The following is a 23,964-nucleotide window of genomic DNA, read 5'->3' on the forward strand; positions in this document are numbered from 1 at the left end:
AGCTGCAATACCACACACAACCTGAGGACTCAACTCTGTTCTTCTATTTCTGGATAACCACAGATTTTCTTAAATGTATCCCCTATTCTCCGTATAGGGGATGAGTCTCGGATTGTGGGAGGCCTGACCTGGGAGCCTCAGCGAAGGAGCCCCAGAATGAAGCGTGGGGTTGGCAAATACTCCATACATTCTTTATGGGGGCCCCAGAGATACATCTCTGGTGTGCCTTAGAAAAGATAAATATGCCCATAAATGTTTAAAATGACCTGCAAATCAACCCTGCAACAATGATAAACATGGTGGGGGGGGGGGGATTTCTGCCAGTTGCAAATCTTTTGCGCAAAAATTTGCAACTGTGTTTAGGTGTGATTACCTGCACTAACGTTACAAATATCGAAAAATGTGACCAAAGGCAAAAGCTTTTTTGTTATAAATAATCCACTTTCTAAATTTATGCAAGTTCCTAATGTACTCTGGTTACATATTCCGCATGGTTCCTGAAATAATGGAGCCACTCACCCCTGCCGGCTCTATAATCTCAGGAACCATGCAAAATGTGTAACTAGAATACATTAAAGGGGTACTCCGCCCCTAGACATCTTATCCCCTATTCAAAGAACCCTTGCGATCTCCCTGCTGCACTCGGTGTTCGTTTAGAGCGTCGGGTGCAGCTCTGGCATCGCGGCCGCTCCCCCCTCCCATAGACTTGCATTGAAGATGCATGGGCGTGACATCACGAGCGGGCCGTGACCGGTCAGGAGCCTCCGCCCCGCATTGCTAATCTTGCCAATTTATCCGGCACGGAGCAAAGTTCGCGAGCGAGATCGCGGGGGTCCTGCTGCTGATGGTCCTGATGCTCTAAACGAATGCCGGGTGCAGCAGGGAGATCGCGGGGGTTCTTTGGATAGGGGATAAGATGTCTAGGGGCGGAGTACCTCTTTAAGAACTTGCATAAATTTAATAGCGGATTATTTAGAACAAAAAACTTTTGCCCAGTGTACCCCTTTAAATATACTTAGAGGGAACCTGTTCTGTGTTGCCCAAACCACGGGCAGCATGAGACAGGAGCAGGTATGTTGCCCAAACCACTGGCAGCATGAGAGCAGGGTCCCAAAACACTATGATTCACTTTGAAATGCTTGGCCGTGTCAAAGAAATAAAAGAAAAACATAGAGGCCCAGGTAAGTAGTCACAGGGGAGGTGTCCTCACAGCCGCTCTATGTCCCGCACAGACTATCTGTGTATTAGGAGAGACACCTCACTCAGGACTGGTGGGGCAGAGAGCTATTTAGGCAGCATTCACTAGGTTTGGGGCATATGGCAGGTATATAGCAGTAGGCGGTTTCAAAATTTCCCTGCCGGATATGGCCGCCGTATGCCCCAAACATGGTGTGAATGAAGCCTTATTCCGGTCGCAGTGTTTTTTTAAACTACAATTTCTCTGACAACCTTAGCTTTTCAAAGTGAATTATAGTGTCAAGGGACCCCGCTCCCTGCACCGATTTCATGCTGCCCGCGGCTTAGGCTGAAAGGTCTCACAAAATACTGATAAACAGCTACTAAGTATGGCTGCTAAGTATTATACTCGCACACCCTGCTTCGCACACAATGCTTTCATAGGGTGAGAGCCACATGGTTACGTGTAGTGCGCCATACTGGCTTATAGCCTTTTGGTCACAACCATACTGTTTGATCAGGAGGACTGCCCATCACATTACAGGTGCCCCAACAGACAAAGTAGTGACACCCTATAATCCACAACATCACAGGGCCAAAATATGTCCAAAATATGTAAGCATGCAACCTGTGTCAAAGGTCCTTATAGTCTTATATGAGTCACTGGGCCAATGACCGCCCCAGTGTCTCATAGTTTAGGCAGCATGAAAATGATGACACAACTCTACAGGACAGGTTATCAATATGTGAACGTTGAGGCGAAGACACCTGGCCCCCCCGCTGTGGCCGAATCTATTCCGTGCAGGGCGTGGCCTAGCAGGGACGCTGAGCTGCAGGAAATATTTGCGACCAAACCAGTGGTGCACCCCAGCTACACTACGGGACTTCGGAAGGAGGTAAGGAGATCTCAGTGCCCTTCAAAACCTAGCCCAGTGAACTAATCATCTTAAATTCACTTATACTTACCTTCACTATCACCTACTTAAGCCTAAAAAGCCTAAAATAAGGGCCCGCGAAAAAGCCCGTGAAAATTGGCCATCTTGGGAAGGGCATAGACTCATATGAGCGTGAAGCCAGCGCAATATTGTGACGGGAAGGGGAGGACACCACACTCATACTTGTGCCCAGCAAGCCAAAAAAGGACTGAGAAGCGCAAAAAGATGTGTAACGCCACGCCCAGCTGTGACGCAGAAGTCTTGCGTCATGAGACTCCACCCTCTTAGGCTCCCCGCTAACCAGAGCCAAACGCTTACCACTGCGTGCGCTTCTTCTACTGACCTCGCTTGCCTGATTCAGCTTGGAGAATACAGCCAGTGCACCGGAACGCAGAGTAGCCAAATCCCGCGATATTTCTACAGGCCGCACACACCTAACTCATTCCGGAAATTACAGACGGAACACCGAAGCGCAGTACCGACAATCCCCTCGCCTATAGCAATGAAGGTATGGCCTCCCTGCTTCCTGAAAACAGCATAGCATACTCACGGCACCACTAAGCATTACCCGGGCCTTATTGTCTATCATCCACAGATCCCTATCCGCCGGGACCCTAGCGGTAGTAATAACTACTCGGCTATACTGTGACCACCATTCTAACTAATTAAAGGCATACTACACCTGTACTCTCAATGGGAGGAACAATTTTCCAAGAACCCTGAAAACAAATGGGCATTCAACACTCATTTAATTCCCATCAATCCTATAGGGATAATCTAACAAGCAGACAGATCCCACAAAAACTAAAGACCAGATTCCAAAAATCCTCTAACTCCCAAGTTGCAGAAGATTTCGAATCATATACCAAATACAGTCCTTTGATGCAGGACAACAGGAACTCTTTATAACAAAAGGCAAAGTTAGATGACAGCACCTTGAACCAATCTGACAAAAAAATAAACAGTTTTGACACAAGGAGAAGACCCATTCGCTGAGCTTATGAATGCATTACCCTCTTCTGAACAACCAGCGTCAGAAAAATTCATAAAAGAGTCCGTAATACAGTAACCCCCCGACCTACGATGGCCCCGACATATGATAAAATCGACATACGATGGCCTCTCAGAAGCCATCGCATGTCGATGTCAGCATCGACATACGATGCTTTTATATGTCGGGGCCATCGCATTAACTGCTATCCGACAGCGCAAAATGCTTAAGCTGCTGTCGGATAGCAGTGTAATGTGCCCCAGCAGGTTCACTTACCTATCCCTGCTGCTCCGGGTCTCCCGATGCTGTCCCGCTGCTCCGGTGTCTTCTTCGCGATCCTCCGGCGTCTTGCGCATCTTCTCCAGGGTCCGGGCCTTGCTTTCCGGCGTCGTTATTACGTCACTACGCACGCCGCGCCGGCGCAGCAGCGTAATAACGTCACCGGAAAGCGAGGCCCGGACCCTGCAGAAGATGCGCAAGACGCCGGAGGATCGCGAAGAAGACACCGGAGCAGCGGGACAGCATCGGGAGCCCCTGGGACAGCATCGGGAGCGGTGAGGACCTGGTCCGGAGCGACAGGGACAGGTGAGTACTGCTTCCTATACTTTACATTGCACGGATCCCTCAACATACGATGGATTCGACAAACGATGGGTCGTTTGGAACGAATTACCATCGTATGTTGAGGGACCACTGTACTACTAATGAAATACTCAGATAAAAACCTACATACCCCAATAGAATCTACTTCTAAAAGAAGTACAAAAAGGAGCACTCGCCGCAAAGCAGAGACAATCAGATGTGACGGGGTGCCGGGTCTCGGCATCAGCGCTGGTGTGTGGCGCGCGGAGGCTACGCCAGCAGTTTCGCACGTAAGTGGGTGCTTCTTCCGGCCTCGAGGCCGGAAGAAGCACGCACTTACGTGCGAAACTGCCAGCATAGCCTCCGAGCGACACACGCCAGCGCCGATGCCGAGACCCGGCACCCCGTCACCGGACCTTCACATCTGATTGCCTCTGCTTTGCGGTGAGTGCACGTACGTGCTCCTTTTTGTACTTACTTTGGATACTTCATACTGTTGTATGTGCACCCCGCAGGAGACACTGACATAGGTCACCGAGGACCGTTCTACTGACATAAGGTGATATTGTTCTCAAGAGTGCTCTCCCCTTCTCTGTTGCGTTTGTGGCTACTTCTAAAAGAATTGAAAATGCAGAATCAAGGGTCCAGCATATAGAAAACAAAATGCCCGACTAAAAAAAATGCCCACAACACTTTGGCAGACGATCATATAGAGAAAAACACATCAATTGATGCTATAAAACTGAAAATGGCGGACATGGGAGATAGAACCAGAAGGAATAATCTTAAGTTTAGACTTAAGTTTTAGGGGCAAACCAGAGTTAATCCCCCCCCCATCTGAACTCAATAACTTTTTAAGGGAATACACAAAATACCCCGTACTGGATTGTACAGAAATTGAGTTGGAAATTGATAGAGCACCCAGGCTACCTAGGCCACGTAATATAGACGATTCTGTTCCCAGAGATACAATTGCCAGGTTCTTATTCTTCATAACAAAAGAAAAACTACTATCTGCACTAGGATCTAAACCTCAACTACCTTCTTAATTTAAGGACATCATGATCTTTACAGATCTGATATCACTAAGCACATAAAGCTCATATAACAATTTATTAAAGTAGAAAAATCCTATTACATCAAAAGCTATAAATACCATTTCACAAATATCTAGTTCTCCAATTATGAACACCTGTATATCCCAACGCGTTTCCCCGTGTATCTTATGGTATACAGCGGTTCATCAGGGGATCATAAATACATCCTACACATAGGATTAGGGATTCTCAGAAAAAAAGAAGATAATAATACATATATGGAGCAGAATATAAACATAAGACAAAGGCCAAAAACATATAAAAAATAAGCAGACACAGCAAGATGTAGGTGTCTCATATAGAATTCACACTTAACAAGCCAGATTTAAAAAAGCCAGCATGTGTTGTTTGAAGCATCTTATCTGCTATACATCCTCCAAATGGCAGCAGATTGATAGGCAATATTCTATAATAAGTTTGATAAAAGCCACCATACAGATCATATAGACACTATTTTCCCACATGGCATATGGGTTGAAAATATGTTGGTATTCCCAAAGGGAAAAAAACGTCCATATTTAGGACGGAAAGGTAGTATATATTGTGCCTACTACTATCGGTATCACCAGATGAACCCGATATCATAAATATCACACCTACTAACACAGTAGTATGTATATGATCACTAGAGATGAGCGAACTTACAGTAAATTCGATTCGTCATGAACTTCTCGGCTCGGCAGTTGATGACTTATCCTGCATAAATTAGTTCAGCTTTCAGGTGCTCCCGTGGGCTGGAAAAGGTGGATACAGTCCTAGGAGACTCTTTCCTAGGACTGTATCCACCTTTTCCAGCCCACCGGAGCACCGGAAAGCTGAACTCATTCATGCAGGATAAGTCATCAACTGCCGAGCCGAGAAGTTCGTGACAAATCAAATTTACTGTAAGTTCGCTCATCTCTAATGATCACTCCTCAAGTCAGGTCACTATAGCTCCATTAAAACACTATTCCCCAATCCGATATAGATGAAAGGTCCTTCAGCTTGGATCGGCAGCTGCAGGGCCTTTCATCCATATCTTGCTGTGTCTGCTTGTTTTTATATGTTTTTTGGCCTTTGTCATATGTTTATATTCTACTCCATTTATGTATTATTATCTTCTTTTTTTCTGAGAAACCCTAATCCTATGTGTAAACTGTATTTATGTTCCCCTGATGAACCTCTGTATACTATAGGATACACGGGGAAACGCGTCGAGATATACAGGTGTTCATCATTTGAGAACTAGGTATTTGTGAAATGGTATTTATAGCTTTTGATGTAATAGGGTTTTTCTACTTTAATACAGTGTTATATGAGCTTCATGTGCTTTGTGATTTTTAGATTTGAGAAGCTATATTGACACATGTCGATTTGTCAGTGATAGTAGCGTCTTTACAGATCTGTCACAGTATACAGTACAAGCCAGATGTTCATTCCAACCAATCACAGAGACTTTAAGAGCGAATGATATACCATACCGCTGGGGATACCCTGTGAAGCTACTCATCAGAGACAAAGATACTACAAGGATTGTTACATCTACTGAACAAGGATATGAACTGTTGAAAAACTGGAATATTCCTCTAGTACAGACTCAAAGGATGAAGAACCAAGCAACTTCCAAGCCTAAGCCCAAAGAACAAAGGCATATACAGCGAGGAATAGACAGACAAGGAGAGCGCTCCTAGTGTGATAGCGTAATGTAAAAGCAAAGATAATAAACAAGAAAACTTGCTCACCAAGTATAGTTGTACTGCGACCAAGTACAACTATGGTGAAGGCGTGAAGTGACCCTGCAACGGGCGAAGAGCGGCAGCTGCTCCTGGACACACAGGCGAAGGAATTAAGCGGATCCCTCCAGAGAACAAACCAGGATAGAGGCAGCGCACAGGACTTCAAAGGTAAAATGGTTTATTTACCCGGCATGCAACGCGTTTTGCTGGATAACTAGCTTCATCAGGCATGATGAAGCTGGTTATCCAGCGAAACGCGTTGCATGCCGGGTAAATAAACCATTTTACCTTTGAAGTCCTGTGCGCTGCCTCTATCCTGGTTTGTTCTCTGGAGGGATCCGCTTAATTCCTATACAGCGAGGAGGAAGGTACATAAAACGCACTCACCCGGTTTCATGGTAACTTTATTCCAAGGTGGCATGGAATACAAAGGTTCGGGTCGGGAAGAGGAAGAAAGTTGAGCTCGGCCGAGCTCGCGGAACGACGGTCCCGTTTCGCGGGTTCTCTGCTTGGTCACGCCCCCTCCCATAGACTTGCATTGAGGGGGCATGGTGTGACGTCATGAGGGGTGGGGCAAGACGTCACGAGCTCCCGGCGCCGGCTCTAAGCATTCGGAACATTTTGTTTCAAATGCTGAGCAGCGGAGTACCCCTTTAAAAAGCCTCTCTCTACAGAGGAAGCTATCAAAGCCATAAAAAAGATTAAACACAATAAAACTCCTGGTCCGGATGGATTTTCCAGGGAATAATATAGAGCTTTCTCTGAAATCCTTACTGAACCCCCTCACTAAGGCTTTCAACGAAGCTCAGCTCACTGGTCACTTTTTAAGAGATATGCTTACCGTCTCTATAGTCACCCTCCCAAAACCACGCAAACAACCTGACTGTTCACAAAACCTGAGACCAATATCCGTGAACGCTGACTTGAAACTTTAGGCGAAAATACTCGCTGAAACACTAAAATGGGTATTATCATCGATGATTCACAAGATGCCTATTCAACCTTATCAGATGGACTCAGAGAAGGCGTTTGACAGGATCCACTGGGGATTTCTAAGACAAGTAATGTCAGCTTTCGGTCTCCCTGGCTTTTTTTAAAATTAATTCAATTATGGCCATATATGCATGTCCGACAGCTAAAGTATTTGTTAATAATACTTTCCCAAGTGCGTTCAACATTACAAACGGAACGTGTCAGGGATGCCCTTTATCCCCATTACTTTTTATAATGGCAATGGAGCCACTAGCACTCAAATCTCAGGTATCAATTACCCTGGGGGCCATGACAAAATCATTTTGTTTGCTGATGACGTTCTGTTGATGGACTGACTAACCCAATGAAATCACTCCCACCTCTCCAAGAGGAATTACATTTATTTGGGAATATCTCCTATTACAAAGTAAATGCATCAAAGTCACATATATTGAACATAAACATACCCGACCGAACTAAAACAATAATAGAAAAAAAATTCCCATACAAATGGAAAACAGAAGCTATCCAATTCTTGGGAATAAGACTCACTCCTGACCCTAGAACATTAGTAAGAATCAATTTTACAAATGTACACAAAGAAATAGGGAAAGAGATGCAAGAATACAATAAACAACAATGGAGTTGGATAGGAAGATGTACACTATACAAAATGTATTTCTTACCCAGGATCATTTATATTATTAGAACTCTACTAGTACACTTAACGAAACAACTTTTGATTAAACTACAGTCCCAGATCTCAAAATTTATTTGGGAAAATGTTAAACCCAGAATTAGTACTTGAATGAAGAGCAGAAAAACAGGGGGTCTGGCTATTCCGAACTTAGAGGCATATCACCACACATTCGTTATCAAACAATCCCTAGAATGGTTCAGAGGTATAAATGAACGCAAACAATAAACACTGCTTGAGGGACGTATCCATGGTATTCGCAATTGGGAACACCTTGTGTTAAACGCGCTCTCATGATCAACTGGGTGGACAGGGAGAGTGAGCCCTAGTAACACTCTCCCTGCCTACTTGCCTATCCACCCTAAACGGTGGATAGACAACTTGGAGCCGGTCCCTCCCTGCTCTACAGTGCAGTGGCGTAAAAACAAATAATATACATAATCAGTCACAGGCCAGAAACAGAAATGGAAAACTACCAGACAACCAGATATACCAGACAGGATACAAATACTAACAGGGTAGAATATAGTGTATGAACAAACAGTTCACAAACTGGAATCCAGATAAACGGCAGACATGATGAAATGAAGAAGACTAGGTATGGAACAGATATACAGTAGAATCCAAGAAATGCAGGGGATGAACGGAAGAACTGAGAGCTAAAACACTTAACTGATCAGGTAACATAGGACACTGTTCACACTGGGATACAGAATAAACTGGACACCCCACCCCATGGCATAATAAACCAAATAGAGTACTAGCCCGTGGGGCACACACCGCCGTGTGTTCAGGATGCTGACCTAGTAAGAAACAGAAATATAAAAACACGAAATACATGGCTAGAACCGGATGAGTCAAAATAGACTCCAGGATACCAAACAGGAATTATAACATACATAGCACAGGTAACAAGCAAGACTAAAACCGGACGAGTCTGAACAGAATCCAAGATACCAAACAGGAATAATTACATACAGAGCACAGGTAACACTAGACTAACACAGTGTGAACACAGACTAAGCATACTAATCCTAAAACCGATAAATGTAACACAGACTAATATCTACAATAAAGAAGACTATTTAACCATGGTTAAAACTCAGATAAAATCACAAGATAAATACATGCTCAAGCAGACATAGTCAGAGTATTGCGCAAACAGACATCATAGTAGCATTATTGTACAAAATAACCAGCAGAGAATGCAGGAGAACTCTGGATAAAATAGACCCACCCGAGATCTCATTGGTTTTGAGCATTAACCATTCCCAATCCAGGGAAAATAGCAAACTGCTCTGAACAAACTACTGTTTGAATACACACCTAAACAGAAAAAATACAAAAACAAATAAACGGACATTACACGCGCACAAGTATAAAGCATTACTGATTAAACCTAACCATTTTGTACAAGCTGTCCTGCAGACATGGCATACCAGTAATTCAATTAATATTAATTACGATATGTTAGTGACTGTAGACTGTTGTAGAAAATCCAGACTTGTAATAAGATTCAGCGTCAGTGGTATCTGCTCAGGATAGAAAATTCACAATAGTTGGAAAAACACAGACTGAGTCAGTGGTCCTACAACTGATTCCTCCCATGCATAGAGAGAAATGCTATCTCTGGAGGTCAGTACAGTTTATTTGTGCAGACAAAAAAAGGAGGGTTTTCAATAGCCACTCCCATAGGACAGAGCCACGCCCATACATACAGTACAGAGCCACGCCCATACATACAGTCAGCATTAGGTTACAAGGTGATTCAGCCTACAGAAGACATGACACCTCCATGTGCCATCAACAACAAAAAACCCACATCTGCAGCTATGGTGGTCAGTCGACAACACATGAATCTACGCCATATCGCACAATATGAAGGCAATGTGACAACTTAATATTTCCAAGACAAGACATACCCATAGAATCTTTATCTTTGTTCACAAAAACAGCAAAACTTGATACATGGCTCAAAAGGGTATAGGTACCTATCAGATCTTATGCAAGGGGTTGAGATCAAACACTTTGACACATTACAGAAAGATCATGGTATACCTAATTCTGATAAACAAAAGTATTTTGCTATAGCCAAACATTTAAAGAAATACCAAATTACTAGAATGCCACAATTCATATGGGAAAAATTGTGACTCTTCTCACACCGCACCTGCCACTAGCTCCACATATAAATACTTTAAGGCTGCATTCACACCTCGTTTTCACAGTACGTGTGCTGGATCCGGCTGGGGGAGAGGAAAACCGGGCGCTCCTGTACCCCAGCTGGACCAGCGCTGAAATCCATTTACTTTAATGAGCCGACCGGAGACAAACGGTGACTCCTATCAGCTCATTTTTGACCCTTATCTAGTTTTTATAACAGGACCTAAAACTCGATACGGCTCAAAAATGAGCCAACCGGAGTCACCGTTTGTCTCTGGTCGGCTCATTAAAGTAAATGGATTTCAGTGCTGGTCCTGGTGGGGTATGGGAGCGCCCGGTTTTCCCCTCCCCCCAGCCAGCCGGATTTGCCACCTGTACTGTGAAAACGAGGTGTGAATGCAGCCTAACTCGGATGCGTTCCGTACCAAACTGAACTTCCAGGACAGATGGGAACAGGAACTGGGCAAGAAATTCACGCAGACTGAATGGACAGACGCATCTTCTACGCTTCAGTAAATGATGTCGTGTGTTACATTTCAAGAGCAGCAGTACAAGACTACGGCCAGATGGTATTACACACCCACGAAGTTGAATAAAATGTCTAATTCTTTTTCTGATCAGTGTTGGGGGAGCTGTGGCAATAAAGGTTCCCTTGGTCATGTGTTGTGGCATTGCCCTAAATTCAATACTGACGTGTCTACACTTATTAATATGACTGCTCAATGCTGCTTGCTCAATAAAACTGACACCTGAGCTTTTCTTACTTCACATGGGTATCAAGCAATTGGACGAAAGCTTCAAATTCCCTATTGTACATATTTTAACTGTTACCAAGTTACTTAATACAGGACAGTGGAAATCAACTCATATTCCGCAAATAGCACATGTCATAGATATTGTATCTAATAATTGAGTTTTTAAACAAATAATAGCTTGGCGAACAGGTAAAAGGGGAAAAATGTTTGCAACATTGGGAAAAATGGCGAAGACACTCCCCTGTTCCAGAATTTAAAGGGGTTGTCCAGGAAAAAAGTTTTTTTTATATACATATCAACTGGCTCCAGAAAGTTAAACAGATTTGTAAATTACTTCTATTAAAAAATCTTATTCCTTTCAGTACTTATGAGCTTCTGAAGTTTAGATTCTTCTTTTCTGTCTAAGTGCTCTCTGATGACACGTGTCTCGGGAACCGCCCAGTTTAGAAGCAAATCCCCATAGCAAACCTCTTCTAAACTGGGCGGTTCCCAAGACATGTGTTATCAGAGAGCACTTAGACAGAAAAGAACAACCTTAACTTCAGAAGCTCACAAGTACTGAGAGGATTAAGATTTTTTAATAGAAGTAATTTACAAATGTGTTTAACTTTCTGGAGCCATTTGATATATAAAAACAAGTTTTTTTCCTGGATAACCCCTTTAATGAGAGCAGATTAACACTTTTGTGCAATGGGGCATACCTGTTAATAAAGATCAGAGTAAGGGCTGGTTCACATCACGTTTTCCCCATACCGGAGCGCATACGTCAGGGGGGAGCTAAAACCTCGCGCTCCCGTATGCCTTTCTATGCGCTCCCGTATGTAGTTCATTTCAATGAGCCGGCCGGAGTGAAACGTTCGGTCCGGTCGGCTCATTTTTGCGCTGTATGTGCTTTTACAACCGGACCTAAAACATTGGTTGACCACAGTTTTAGGTCTGGGGAAAAAGTGCTTATGGCGCAAAAATGAGCTGATCGGACTGAACGTTTCACTCCGGCCGGCTCATTGAAATGAATGACATACGGGAGCGCGAGGTTTTAGCTCTCCCCTGCCGTATGCGCTCCCGTATGGGGGAAACGTGATGTGATCCCAGCCTTATGGAACTCAATAACACAGACATAAAAGCTATCATTGTGATTACTATATGTAAGATCAGGTTGTAATCATTATTACTAATATGCGACTATGGACGGAGAGGGAAGATGAAGCGAGGACATGAGGAGGACAAAGTTTTACCACTCAACATCCGTTTCTGATACAAAAAAGGTAATTTAATACATTATCTTATACGAACAAATAAAAAGAATAGTTCACAAGATTTTTTTCATAAATACTTTAAACACATTGGCCCTCATTTACTATTGCAAACCCGACATATTTTGTCGGGTTGTTCACCAGATTCAGAATTTGCGCCAGAATTGAAAAAACCCAACTAACTCTCCATTTTACAAAAAAAAAATTAAAAAGGGGCATGGCCGGTGGTCACCAAAAAGGGGCGTGTTCCCGACATTTTCACACAAACCCAACATATTTACTAAGGTTTCCACAGAAAATGTGGTGGATTTCAGCTGAGGAAAACCCGACAGATCAGAGAAGGTGTAAAAAAAGCAAAATGTAGGGAAAGTGGAAAATGTAGGGAAACCTTAGTAAATACCGTGGGAAATAAATTGTAGGGAATTAAAGGGGTAGTCCAGTGGTGAAAAACTTATCCCCTATCCTAAGGATAGGGGATAAGTTTGAGATTGCAGGGGTCTGACCGCTGGGGCCCCCTGCGATCTCTCTGTACGAGGGCCAGGCTCTCCGGCCAGATAGCGGGTGTCGACCTCCGCACAAAGCGGCGGCCGACACGCCCCCTCAATACATCTCTATGGCAGAGCCGGAGAGTGCCGAAGGCAGCGCTTCAGCTCTGCCATAGAGTTGTAATGAGGGGGCGTGTCGGCCGCCGCTTCGTGCGGAGGTCGACACGCCCCCTTCCCGTGGGCTGTCGGGGCTCCGTACAGGAGATCGCAGGGGGCCCCAGCGGTCGGACCCCCCGCGATCTCAAACTTATCCCCTATCCTTAGGATAGGGGATAAGTTGTTCACCACTGGACTACTCCTTTAAAACCCACAAAGAAACCTACACAACACTCTTAGTAAATCAGGGCCATTGACTCAGTCTCAGGATCTGGTGTAAACTACGCAGTTACTTATTACTATGTTTCATATTGTTCACTCTATATATTTTATTTTTTCTAATTTTCCATACTATTTATTTTTCTTTTCTTATTATTTCTATAACAATTACATATTTCCTATGAAGAAATAGGCAATACATGAATATTTCATACAAAAAAGATTCCTACGGCACTGCGAACAGTTGGAACTCCGGTCTCTCGGTTATGGATCTACTTTGCAGGTGCAGTAATGGTGGTGCTCCGGTGTCGGCAAAGATGCAAAATATAGAAGATAAGAAAAAAACAGCCACTCACCAATTCCGTCTTCTTGCTTTATTGCATAAAGTACTCACGTAGATGCATAGGGGAGAGGGAAGGAGCGGGGGGTACAAGCGGCAACAAGCTCCGTTTCGCACTAAGACTAGTGATTCTTCCGGCCATCAAGAAGCACTAGGAAGAATCACTAGTCTTAGTGCAAAACGGAGCTTGTTGCCGCTTGTCCCCCCCGCTCCTTCCCTCTCCCCTATGTATCTATGAGAGTACTTTATGCAATAAAGCAAGAAGACGGAATTGGTGAGTGAAATAAAAAAGCACAAACGGATGCGCTCCGTAGTGTAACGCCAAAGTGTGATCGGTAACGCTAAATGTAAACTGCGCTTACCGCATGGAGTTGTACTACAGCCAAGTACAACAATGGAACAAGGTATTTCATCAAGGTATCTCTGCAGCTTCTTCCCGCTGGGGTTCTCTAGACAGCAAGGCGGGATGAATAGGAGCGCTGAGACAAGGTAGAAGTTAAAATGGTTTATTTCCCATCATGCAACGCATTTCACGGTTACCCGCTTCAGCGGGTAACCGTGAAACGCGTTGCATGATGGGAAATAAACCATTTTAACTTCTACCTTGTCTCAGCGCTCCTATCCATCCCGCCTTGTTGTCTGGAGATTGTTTGCTTTTATCGGGAATTGGTGAGTGGCCGTTTTTTTCTTATCTTTTTTTGAGCACATGAATATTTCCTTTGTGCTATGTAACTACTATGTTTATCTACTGTTTTGTTTGACAATTATCTTGTCATGTTAAAAAACTTCAATAAAAATAATTTTAAACAGATCTATACTGTGAACAGGGATGGAAGCAGATGGCGCCGCTCACTGTGTAGTGGCCATGTTGGGTTACTGCAGCTCACATCCTGTTGAATTCAATAGAGCTATGATGCAGTAACCCCGCAGCCACAACAAAAGTAAACAGAGAGTAGATCCAGCCATGGCGGTGGTGTCAGGTGTCACAATCCCACCGATCGGATATTGTTGGTCTTTCCTAAGGATAGGCCATCAATATGTAAAATTGGAGACCTCTCTTAAGGGGGTACTCAACCTCTAGACATCTTATCCCCTATCAAAAAGGATAGGGGATAAGATATCTTATCATGGGGGTCCAGTTGCAGCCCGGCACCCCGGCGTTCTGAACATTATGTTTAAGACACTGGGTTCGGGTGGCTGTGGTCATGTCGTCACGCCAAGCCCCCTCCATTCATGTCTATGGGAGGGGTGTAATGTCACGACCACGGTTGCCCGAATCCAGCAGACCCAGCCAGACCCCCCACGATCAGACATCTTATCCCTATCCTTTGGAAAGGGGATAAGATGTCTAGGGGTAGAGTACCCCTTAAAGGGGTTATCCAGGAAAAAATTTTTTTTATATATATCAACTGGCTCCAGAAAGTTAAACAGATTTGTAAATTACTTCTATTAAAAAATCTTAACCCTTTCAGTACTTATGAGCTGCTGAAGATGAGTTGTTCTTTTCTGTCTAAGTGCTCTCTGATGACACGTGTCTCGGGAACCGCCCAGTTTAGAAGCAAATCCCCATAGCAAACCTCTTCTACTCTGTGCAGTTCCCGACACAGACTGAGATGTCAGGAGAGAGCACTGTTGCCAGACAGAAAAAAACAACTCAACTCTTTTATAGAAGTAATTTACAAATCTACACAATACAATGGGAAAGGGTAGCGTGCACTCACCGTGGGTAAACTGCTGCAAGCCCGAGGTCCGGGATCACCACAGCATAGACGAGGACGGTAAAGGGCGCTCAGAGGCTACGCCGGCAGTTTCGAACGTAGGAACGTCCTTCTTCCGGCCGTCCAAAACTGCCGGCGTAGCCTCTGAGCGCCCCTTACCGTCCTCGTCTATGCTGTCGTGATCCCAGACCTCGGGCTTGCAGCAGTTTACCCGCGGTGAGTGCATGCTACCCTTTCCCATTGTATTGTTTGATACTTTATCTAGTGTATGCACCCCACAGGTGCTGCATATGTTATACATTGGGTTCGGACAATTTTTTTTACCATTATTAGTTGTAATATCTTCTTAAATGTAATAAGGATCATGGTTTATTCTTACCATTGGGATAGTAGTATCCTGTTGGATGTGACACGTTGACTGTAGGCTGTGTGACATTCTCCACTGCCGCCAGTGAGCCGAGAGCTGATGGAAAAAATGTAGATTAAAATATGTCAGTATGTCATCAGAAACCTGTGATCGATCATATATTGTCTCATATATTAAAAACAATTAGTTTAGAGTATTAGTCGCTGGAAATGTGGTCCCCAACCTGTTGCTGCTCTAAAATATGGATGTGGTAGTTTAGGGAAAGTGTTGGTAAGGATAGGGTTCTAGATATGTCACTCGGGTAAGAAGTGCTACACTGGCTTCCTTGGTAGACCCCCAAGTGGCCCTCTGATGGAATGGCTTGGTTCACAATTTCTACAGCTAACAGGAAAAGGATTCTCAGGGGGGTGGATGAATTATGGCAAAATAATATTTTCTATTTAAAGGGGTACTCTGCCCCTAGACATCTTATCCCCTATCTAAAGGATAGGGGATAAAATGTCTGATCGCGGGGGTCCTGCCGGTGGGGACCCCCGCGATCTTTTAGAGCATCAGGTGCAGTGCCGGAGCGCCAGAGGCTCATGACATCACAGCCGCATCTTGTTCGTGATGTCCTGGCCACGCCCCCTCAATGCAAGTCTATGGGAGGGGGCGTGACGGCCGCCACGCCCCCTCCCATAGACTTGCATTGAGGGGGCATGGCCATAACGTCACGAGCGGGGCGTGACCGTGATATCACGAGCCTCCGCCCTGCATCGCCAGTCATCTGGCACAGAGTGAAATTTGCTCCGTGCACCGGATGTCTGGGGTGTGGCAGCCAAGATCGCAGAGGTCCCCAGCGGTGGGACCCCCGTGATCAGACATCTTATCCCCTATCCTTTGGATAGGGGATAAGATGTCTAGAGACGGAGTACCCCTTTAAGGGTCAAAAAGGCGTAGGCCAGGGTCTGCAGACCCTGGCCCAACGCCTCTTTGCCCCTTAAACAGAAAATATTATTTAGCCATAATTCACCTTCCCCCCTGAGAATATGGCTGCAATACTCTCCACTCTCATTCCCTACCTTCTTCCTTCCCTGTGGGTGACTTTATCCTCATAAAAGAACCCTTCTTCTGATGGCTCGCACGCTAATGTCGGCAGAGAGCGAGTTGTCGGCCTCTATTAACTTTACCAAACTCGGCATCAGCCTTATTGACTCTCATGTGGCCCGGAGTCGGGAACCATGGCATGTGTATGGGATTTTCACAGGGGTTGGTGGCATTGGAAGCCCAGTCCCATCTGTCAGTCGTATAGGGGAATTAGGGGCATTGCAACCCGTGAGCACCGCAGACCCTGGCACGTCTCTTTGAAACTTTAGTGCTGCATAAAAGAGCATTTATTTATTTATTTCAGGATTAAAGGGAGTGTGTCATCAGAAAATGACCTAAAATGACCCATCGTTTCATGATTTTTAGGTTTACATTTTGAGATGTGTGTGTGTGTGTTTATATGTAATGTAATAATTATATATGTGTAGGTTTGGAAACACCTTCTCATTCAGAGTTTTCTTTATGTTCATGACTATGAATATTGTAGATCCACATTGAAGGCATCAAAACTATGAATTAACACATGTGGAATTATATACATAACAAAAAAAGTGTGAAACAACTCAAAAAAATGTGTCATTCTAGGTTCTTCAAAGTAGCCACCTTTTGCTTTGATTACTGCTTTGCACACTCTGGGCATTCTCTTAATGAGCTTCAAGAGGTAGTCACCTGAAATGGTTTTCCAACAGTCTTGAAGGAGTTTCCAGAGATGCTTAGCACTTGTCGGCCCTTTTTGCCTTCACTCTGCGGTCCAGCTCACCACAAACCATCTCGATTGGGTTCAGGTCCGGTGACTGTGGAGGCCAGGTCATCTGGTGCAGACCCCATCACTCTCCTTCTTGGTCAAATGGCCCTTACACAGCCTGGAGGTGTTTGGGGTCATTGTCCTGTTGGAAAATAAATGATGGTCCAACTAAACGCAAACCGGATGGAATAGCAGCGGCTGTAAGATGCTGTGGTAGCCATGCTGCGTCAGTATGCCTTCAATTTTGAATAAATCCCCAACAGTGTCACCAGCAAAGCACCCTTCCCCCCCCCCCCCCCCCCCCCACACACACACCATCACACCTCCTCCTCCACACCAGCACACCTGTGAAGTGAAAACCATTTCAGGTGACTACCTCTTGAAGCTCAACAAGAGAATGCCAAGAGTGTGCAAAGCAGTAATCAAAGCAAAAGGTGACATATGACATATTTTCAGTTGTTTCACACTTTCTTGTTATGTCTATAATTCCACATGTGTTAATTCATAGTTTTGATGCCTTCAGTGTGAATCTACAATATTCATAGTCATGAAAATAAAGAGAACTCTGAATGAGAAGGTTTGTCCAAACTTTTGGTCTGTACTGTATATATATATATATATATATATATATATATATATATATATATATATATATATATATATGTAGATAGATAGATAACTATAAATATAGATTATAGCATCCTGAAATTGTGCAGTTCCATTTCTGGTCACTAGGGCTAAAACTAAACTGAGACTTCCTGTATTGTACAGATCATTTCCCAGAAATGTTTTTCTTCTCAAGAGCACAAAGAAAGGTGACACCAGTAAAGAGATAACACTGGATCCATCACCATTCACAGCAGAGATCAGAAATCCCCAGTACCTGTAAAGGTCTCTAATTCCTCTGACTGGGACAGATTCTGTCTATTGCTGTCTATGGTCCATGAAAAAAACTTTAGGCAAGATGGCAGCCCCCATACAAAATGTACAAAAAATTGCAATCAGAAAATAGAGACATATTATAAGAAAGAACATGTTCATTATATGGCTATAATCAGAAAGACAATTCTAGGTGACACACTCCCTTCAAAGCCACAGAGAGAAAAAGGAAAGTTATTGTTTGTATCTACTGTTTGAGACACTGTCAGCATTTTTTTTTAACCAAAATTCCTAGTGACACTTGAAACATATCCTATTGTTTTACTCTTATTCTGCCATCATATTTCCTTCTATACCACATGCTTCATATCTCTTTAACTACCAATTGATTGTTTTGACTGGGTGACTAAAATAATAGATGGCGGAGGGGCAGTAGACATCGCATATCTAGATTTTAGTAAGGCTTTTGACACTGTCCCACATAGAAGACTTATCAATAAACTACAGTCATTGAGCTTGGACTCCATATTGTTGAGTGGATTAGGCAGTGGCCGAAGGACAACAGAGGGTCGTAGTCAATGGAGAATATTCAGAGCGAGGTCTTGTCACCAGTGGGGACCTCAGGGATCTGTATTGGGACCAATTTTGTTTAATATCTTAGTGATATTGCAGAAGGTCTCGATGGTTCGGTTTTGGTCTTTTTGCTGATGACACAAAGATATGTAACAGGGTTGATGTTTCTGGAGGGATCCGACAAATGGAAAAGGATTTGGGTAAAATAGAGGAACAGTAAGAACTCTGGACACTGACATTTAATGTGGTTAAGTGCAAAATAATGCACCTGGGACGTAAAAACCCTCGGGCAGAATATAGAAAATGTGATACAGTCCTGACCTCAGTACTTGAGGAAAGGGATTTAGGCGTAATTATTTCAGGAGACTTAAAGGGGTTCTCCACCATAAGGTGATTTTAGTACGTACCTGGCAGACAGTAATGGACATGCTTAGGAAGGATCTGCACTTGTCTTGTGGCTAAATGGCTATGTTGTGAGATTACCATAACACTGAGGCTTTTTGTGAACTTAGTATTTCCTGTTGTAGTTCGTTCTCAAACTACAAATCCCATAGTTCCATGTTTGTAAGTGTGAGGTCACTTTCCTCCCTCCCACACATCAGCTCCCCCACACCCATTGAAACACAAATGAGTTGCATTCCATTCAAAAGACCAGTTTTTTCTAACCAGGGTGCCTTCAGCTGTTGCTAAATAATCTCTCTTCCACCCAGCGTTCGCTCCACCCATTGAACCAGACAGACTCTTTGTCATCACCTGACTAGTGATGTCACATCTCAACGCACTTCAACCTGGGCAAACCCGAGACCTGAGTAATTTTGTATGGTGTTAAAAATAAATATGGGGGCGAAAATCACAGAAGAATTGCAAGACCATCGTCACACACAGGTACAGACACTATATTATGAACTACACTAACTTTACAGCCCCTGTAGCATAGTCAAATAAAATAAATTCCTGGAATACCCCTTTAAAGGGGTACTCCACTTCTAAACATGTTATCCCCTATCTAAAGGATAGGGAATAAGATGTTTGAATGTGGGGAGGTCGCCGCTGGGACTCCCCGCGATCTTCGACGTGACACCCCAGTCATCGGGTGCACGGGTGCCGTACTGGAGATTGTGGGGGGTCCCAGTGGTCGGACCCCCGCGATCAAACATCTTATCCCCTATCTTTTGGATAGAGGAGTAACGCTTTAAAGTTACATAATCCTGCCAGAATGGTGAGTGCCGTCTTTATTCTACTAACTGCTATTTTGCCATGTATGCCGCCTGAGCAGATTACAGGTGGCGATCAAGTGCGGTAACTAGCCGCTCAACATGGTGTGTATCAGGATTAGCCGCGCCGTGCTGGACTTGTCTCTTCCTTACGGGATATTGACTTTTTTTTTTGTGTATCTGACTCTAAAACACACTTCCCCTGCACCTCCCAGCCTTCAGTTTTAGAGCGTGACCTTGTTTTGACACCTCCTTTCCCCGAGCTTCGCTTCCTTCCTTTCCTTCCATTAATGTATGTGAATGTTCCTGTCACCTCCCCACTCCTATTACCCCTGCAAGGCTTATTTTTTATAGGTTTTTTTTACCTTGTAAACTGCTTTAACTCTTTTCTTTTTCAATTCCACAATTGATTTTTCATATGGTAATATTACTGAGAGGGTACACAGAATGACTACCAAATAGAAACTACCTGAAAATTCTCGCAGGCCCTCCCCTTTCCCTTTGGCAGGAAAGCAAAAGGAACCTCGAAGCCACAAGGGGATCACCAAGTAAGCCAATAAACTGTAAAGATCTCCGCAGCCCAGCACATGTAATGCATTAGTGTCCTAAGAAGCACATAGACAGTGGTCTGTAACATATTGCAAACAATAAAGGTGGTTCCTATTATCTGCTTCCCTGGTGCAAAGGAAATAAGACTCGAGCAAGAGGAGATCACATTATCATCTCATCATGATTATAACATTCTGTCTACTTCTTGATTCTGTGCAAACATATATATATATATATATATATATATATATATATATATATATATATATATATTTAGATTAATATATATCAGATGAAAAGAAGTATGCAGTATAAAAGCCTAAATGGTTTCGGCATGATCCAGTATATTTATTTATTTATTCATTTAAAAAGTAATTGGTAAATATTATTAATGGTGCCTTATTTATCGGAGTATAAATCTTAAAAAATTATTATTATTTTTTTAAATATGGAGCTGAATCCCTACTTGCATGGTGTACGCCGATTTTGTCCTGCCGGTCCGGTTTTGGAATATGCTGTCCGCAAGGAGCTGCACAGTCTTTACCTGCACGGCTCTTGCGCGCCCTCTCTGATGCCAGGAGCCGGGAGATGATGTTGCTCCGGCCCCGGCATCAGCACAAAAGTAAACCGCTGATAAAGAGGACCCAGGTAGGGGGTCTGAATGGGCCTCTCAATGTATAAAATAACAATGTTGCCATATAAAATTAAAGGGGTTATCCACCATAAGGTTACTTTAGTACATTAGTGTCACGTCACCTGCGGACGCTTCTTCCTGCCAAGGTGCACCTTGGCCGGAAGAAGCATCCGCAGGTGACATGAAACTAGTTGCCTCTCTTTGGTGTGCCCCATGTCCGAGAGCTTGCTGGCTCCTGCTCCCCGCTATGGAACATTGTTTTATTTGGAACAACCAGGACTCTTCCTAGAGCTGGCCAACCCACCAAACTAAGTAATGAAGGGTCTTGGTAGGTGAGGAGAGCAACAATCTAATAGTCCATCGGGCTGAACTCCTTTGAGATCATGTGTCCAGATGGGAGATTTTTCCAGAAGTTCAACCATCATGGCAGCCTCCACAATCTATGGCAGGGTGACGAAATAGAAGCCTCTCCTCAGTAAAAGTCACATGAAAGCTTGTGGGGGCTACATCATGTCTGGAGGAAACCAGGCACTGCCCATCACCTGCCCAATACCATCCCTACAGTGATCATGTGGGGGCAGCATCATGTCTGGGGGAAACCAAGTACTGCTCATCACCTGCCCAATACCATCCCTACAGTGATCATGGTGGGGGCAGCATCATGTCTGGAGGAAACCAGGCATTGCCTATCACCTGCCCAATACCATCCCTACAGTGATCATCGTGGGGGCAGCATCATGTCTGGAGGAAACCAGGCACTGCCCATCACCTGCCCAATACCATCCCTACAGTGATCATGTGGGGGCAGCATCATGTCTGGGGGAAACCAGGTACTGCCCATCACCTGCCAAATACCATCCCTACAGTGATCATGGTGGGGGCAGCATCATGTCTGGAGGAAACCAGGCACTGCCCATCACCTGCCCAATACCATCCCTACAGTGATCATGGTGGGGGCAGCATCATGTCTGGAGGAAACCAGGCACTGCCCATCACGTGCCCAATACCATCCCTACAGTGATCATGGTGGGGGCAGCATCATGTCTGGAGGAAACCAGGCACTGCCCATCACCTGCCCAATACCATCCCAACAGTGATCATCGTGGGGGCAGCATCATGTCTGGAGGAAACCAGGCATTGTCCTTCACCTGCCCAATACCATCCCTACAGTGATCATGGTGGGGGCAGCATCATGTCTGGAGGAAACCAGGCACTGCTAATCACCTGCCCAATACCATCCCTACAGTGATCATGGTGGGGGCAGCATCATGTCTGGAGGAAACCAGGCACTGCCCATCACCTTCCCAATACCATCCCTACATTTATCATGGTGGGGGCAGCATCATGTCTGGAGAAAACAAGACATTGCCCATCATCTGCCCAATACAATCCATACAGTGAAGTATGGTGGGAGCAGCATCATGTTTGGAGGAAACAAGGCACTGCCCATCACCTTCTCAATACCATCCCTACATTTATCATGGTGGGGGCAGCATCATGTCTGGAGGAAACCAGGCACTGCCCAATACCATCCCTACAGTGACCATGGTGGGGGCAGCATCATGTTTGGTGGAAACCAGGCACTGCCCATCACCTGCCCAATACCATCCCTACAGTGATCATGGTGGGGGCAGCATCATGTCTGGGGGAAACCAGGCACTGCCCATAATCTGCCCAATACCATCCCTACAGTGATCATGGTGGGGGCAGCATCATGTCTGGGGGAAACCAGGCACTGCCCATCACCTGCCCAATACCATCCCTACAGTGATCATGGTGGGGGCAGCATCATGTCTGGAGGAAACCAGGCACTGCCCATCACCTGCCCAATACCATCCCTACAGTGATCATGGTGGGGGCAGCATCATGTCTGGGGGAAACCAGGCACTGCCCATCACCTGCCCAATACCATCCCTACAGTGAAGTATGGTGGGGGCAGCATCATGTCTGGGGGAAACCAGGCACTGCCCATCACCTGCCCAATTCCATCCCTACAGTGAAGTATGGTGGGGGGCAGCATAGTGCCACCATAAAGTGGTGCAGTCAGTAAGTACAGCCACCAGCAGAATACTCTGCTTGAAACCCCGCTTTTTTTTGGGCTCCCCCGTAGTGCCAAGCTGTGCAGGCCTGCTATAGACTCTACACTGGTCTTACCATATTCTAAGCTCTGCTACATGGTTTGCCAGTTACAGATCAGAACATGCTGGAAAAATACCAAAAAATGATAAATATAAACAGGTTCGTAAACTACAAATGGTTGACAAACATTCTGCCACACAGACTGCACATTCTACCAACATAGACTTCTACAATACATGGTTATATTTATCTGACAATTTTGTCTTTTTTTTTTTTGGTCCTGTTAGTGGGTTATACAGTCAGGGAATCCGGTGAAATCTCTCGGCTGAATTAGACAAATGATACCAAAGTTCAGTCTGAAATCCGTGGAACTCTCCCCGTTCATTCATGTTTTACAAATAACTTCTCTGGGAGAAATGTATTCCAGCTGCTGATCCGGAAGACTTCCCGTCATCAAATGCAATTTTGTATCAAAAACCCCTTTGTATCTGTACAGGAAAAAGAACGCCGCACTTCAGGACGATAACAGGCAGAGATGTTATTTTAGCAAATATCTTTCCATAATTCATGAATTAGTATGGAAA

The 23,964-nt window shown here is 44.5% G+C and overlaps 1 protein-coding gene across 1 annotated transcript in view; it reads right to left on the reverse strand.

The window, feature by feature from the left end:
- RAMP2 (receptor activity modifying protein 2) overlaps positions 1 to 23,964 on the reverse strand; it is an 86,437-nt gene that overhangs the window by 12,905 nt on the left and 49,568 nt on the right. The window contains exon 3 of the mRNA XM_056548987.1: positions 15,634 to 15,717. Within this exon, the coding sequence (XP_056404962.1) occupies positions 15,634 to 15,717 (84 nt within the window). The remainder of the gene's footprint in view (positions 1 to 15,633; positions 15,718 to 23,964) is intronic.

The sequence above is a fragment of the Hyla sarda genome, chromosome 12 (assembly GCF_029499605.1).
Source record: "Hyla sarda isolate aHylSar1 chromosome 12, aHylSar1.hap1, whole genome shotgun sequence".
Lineage (NCBI taxonomy): Eukaryota > Metazoa > Chordata > Amphibia > Anura > Hylidae > Hyla > Hyla sarda.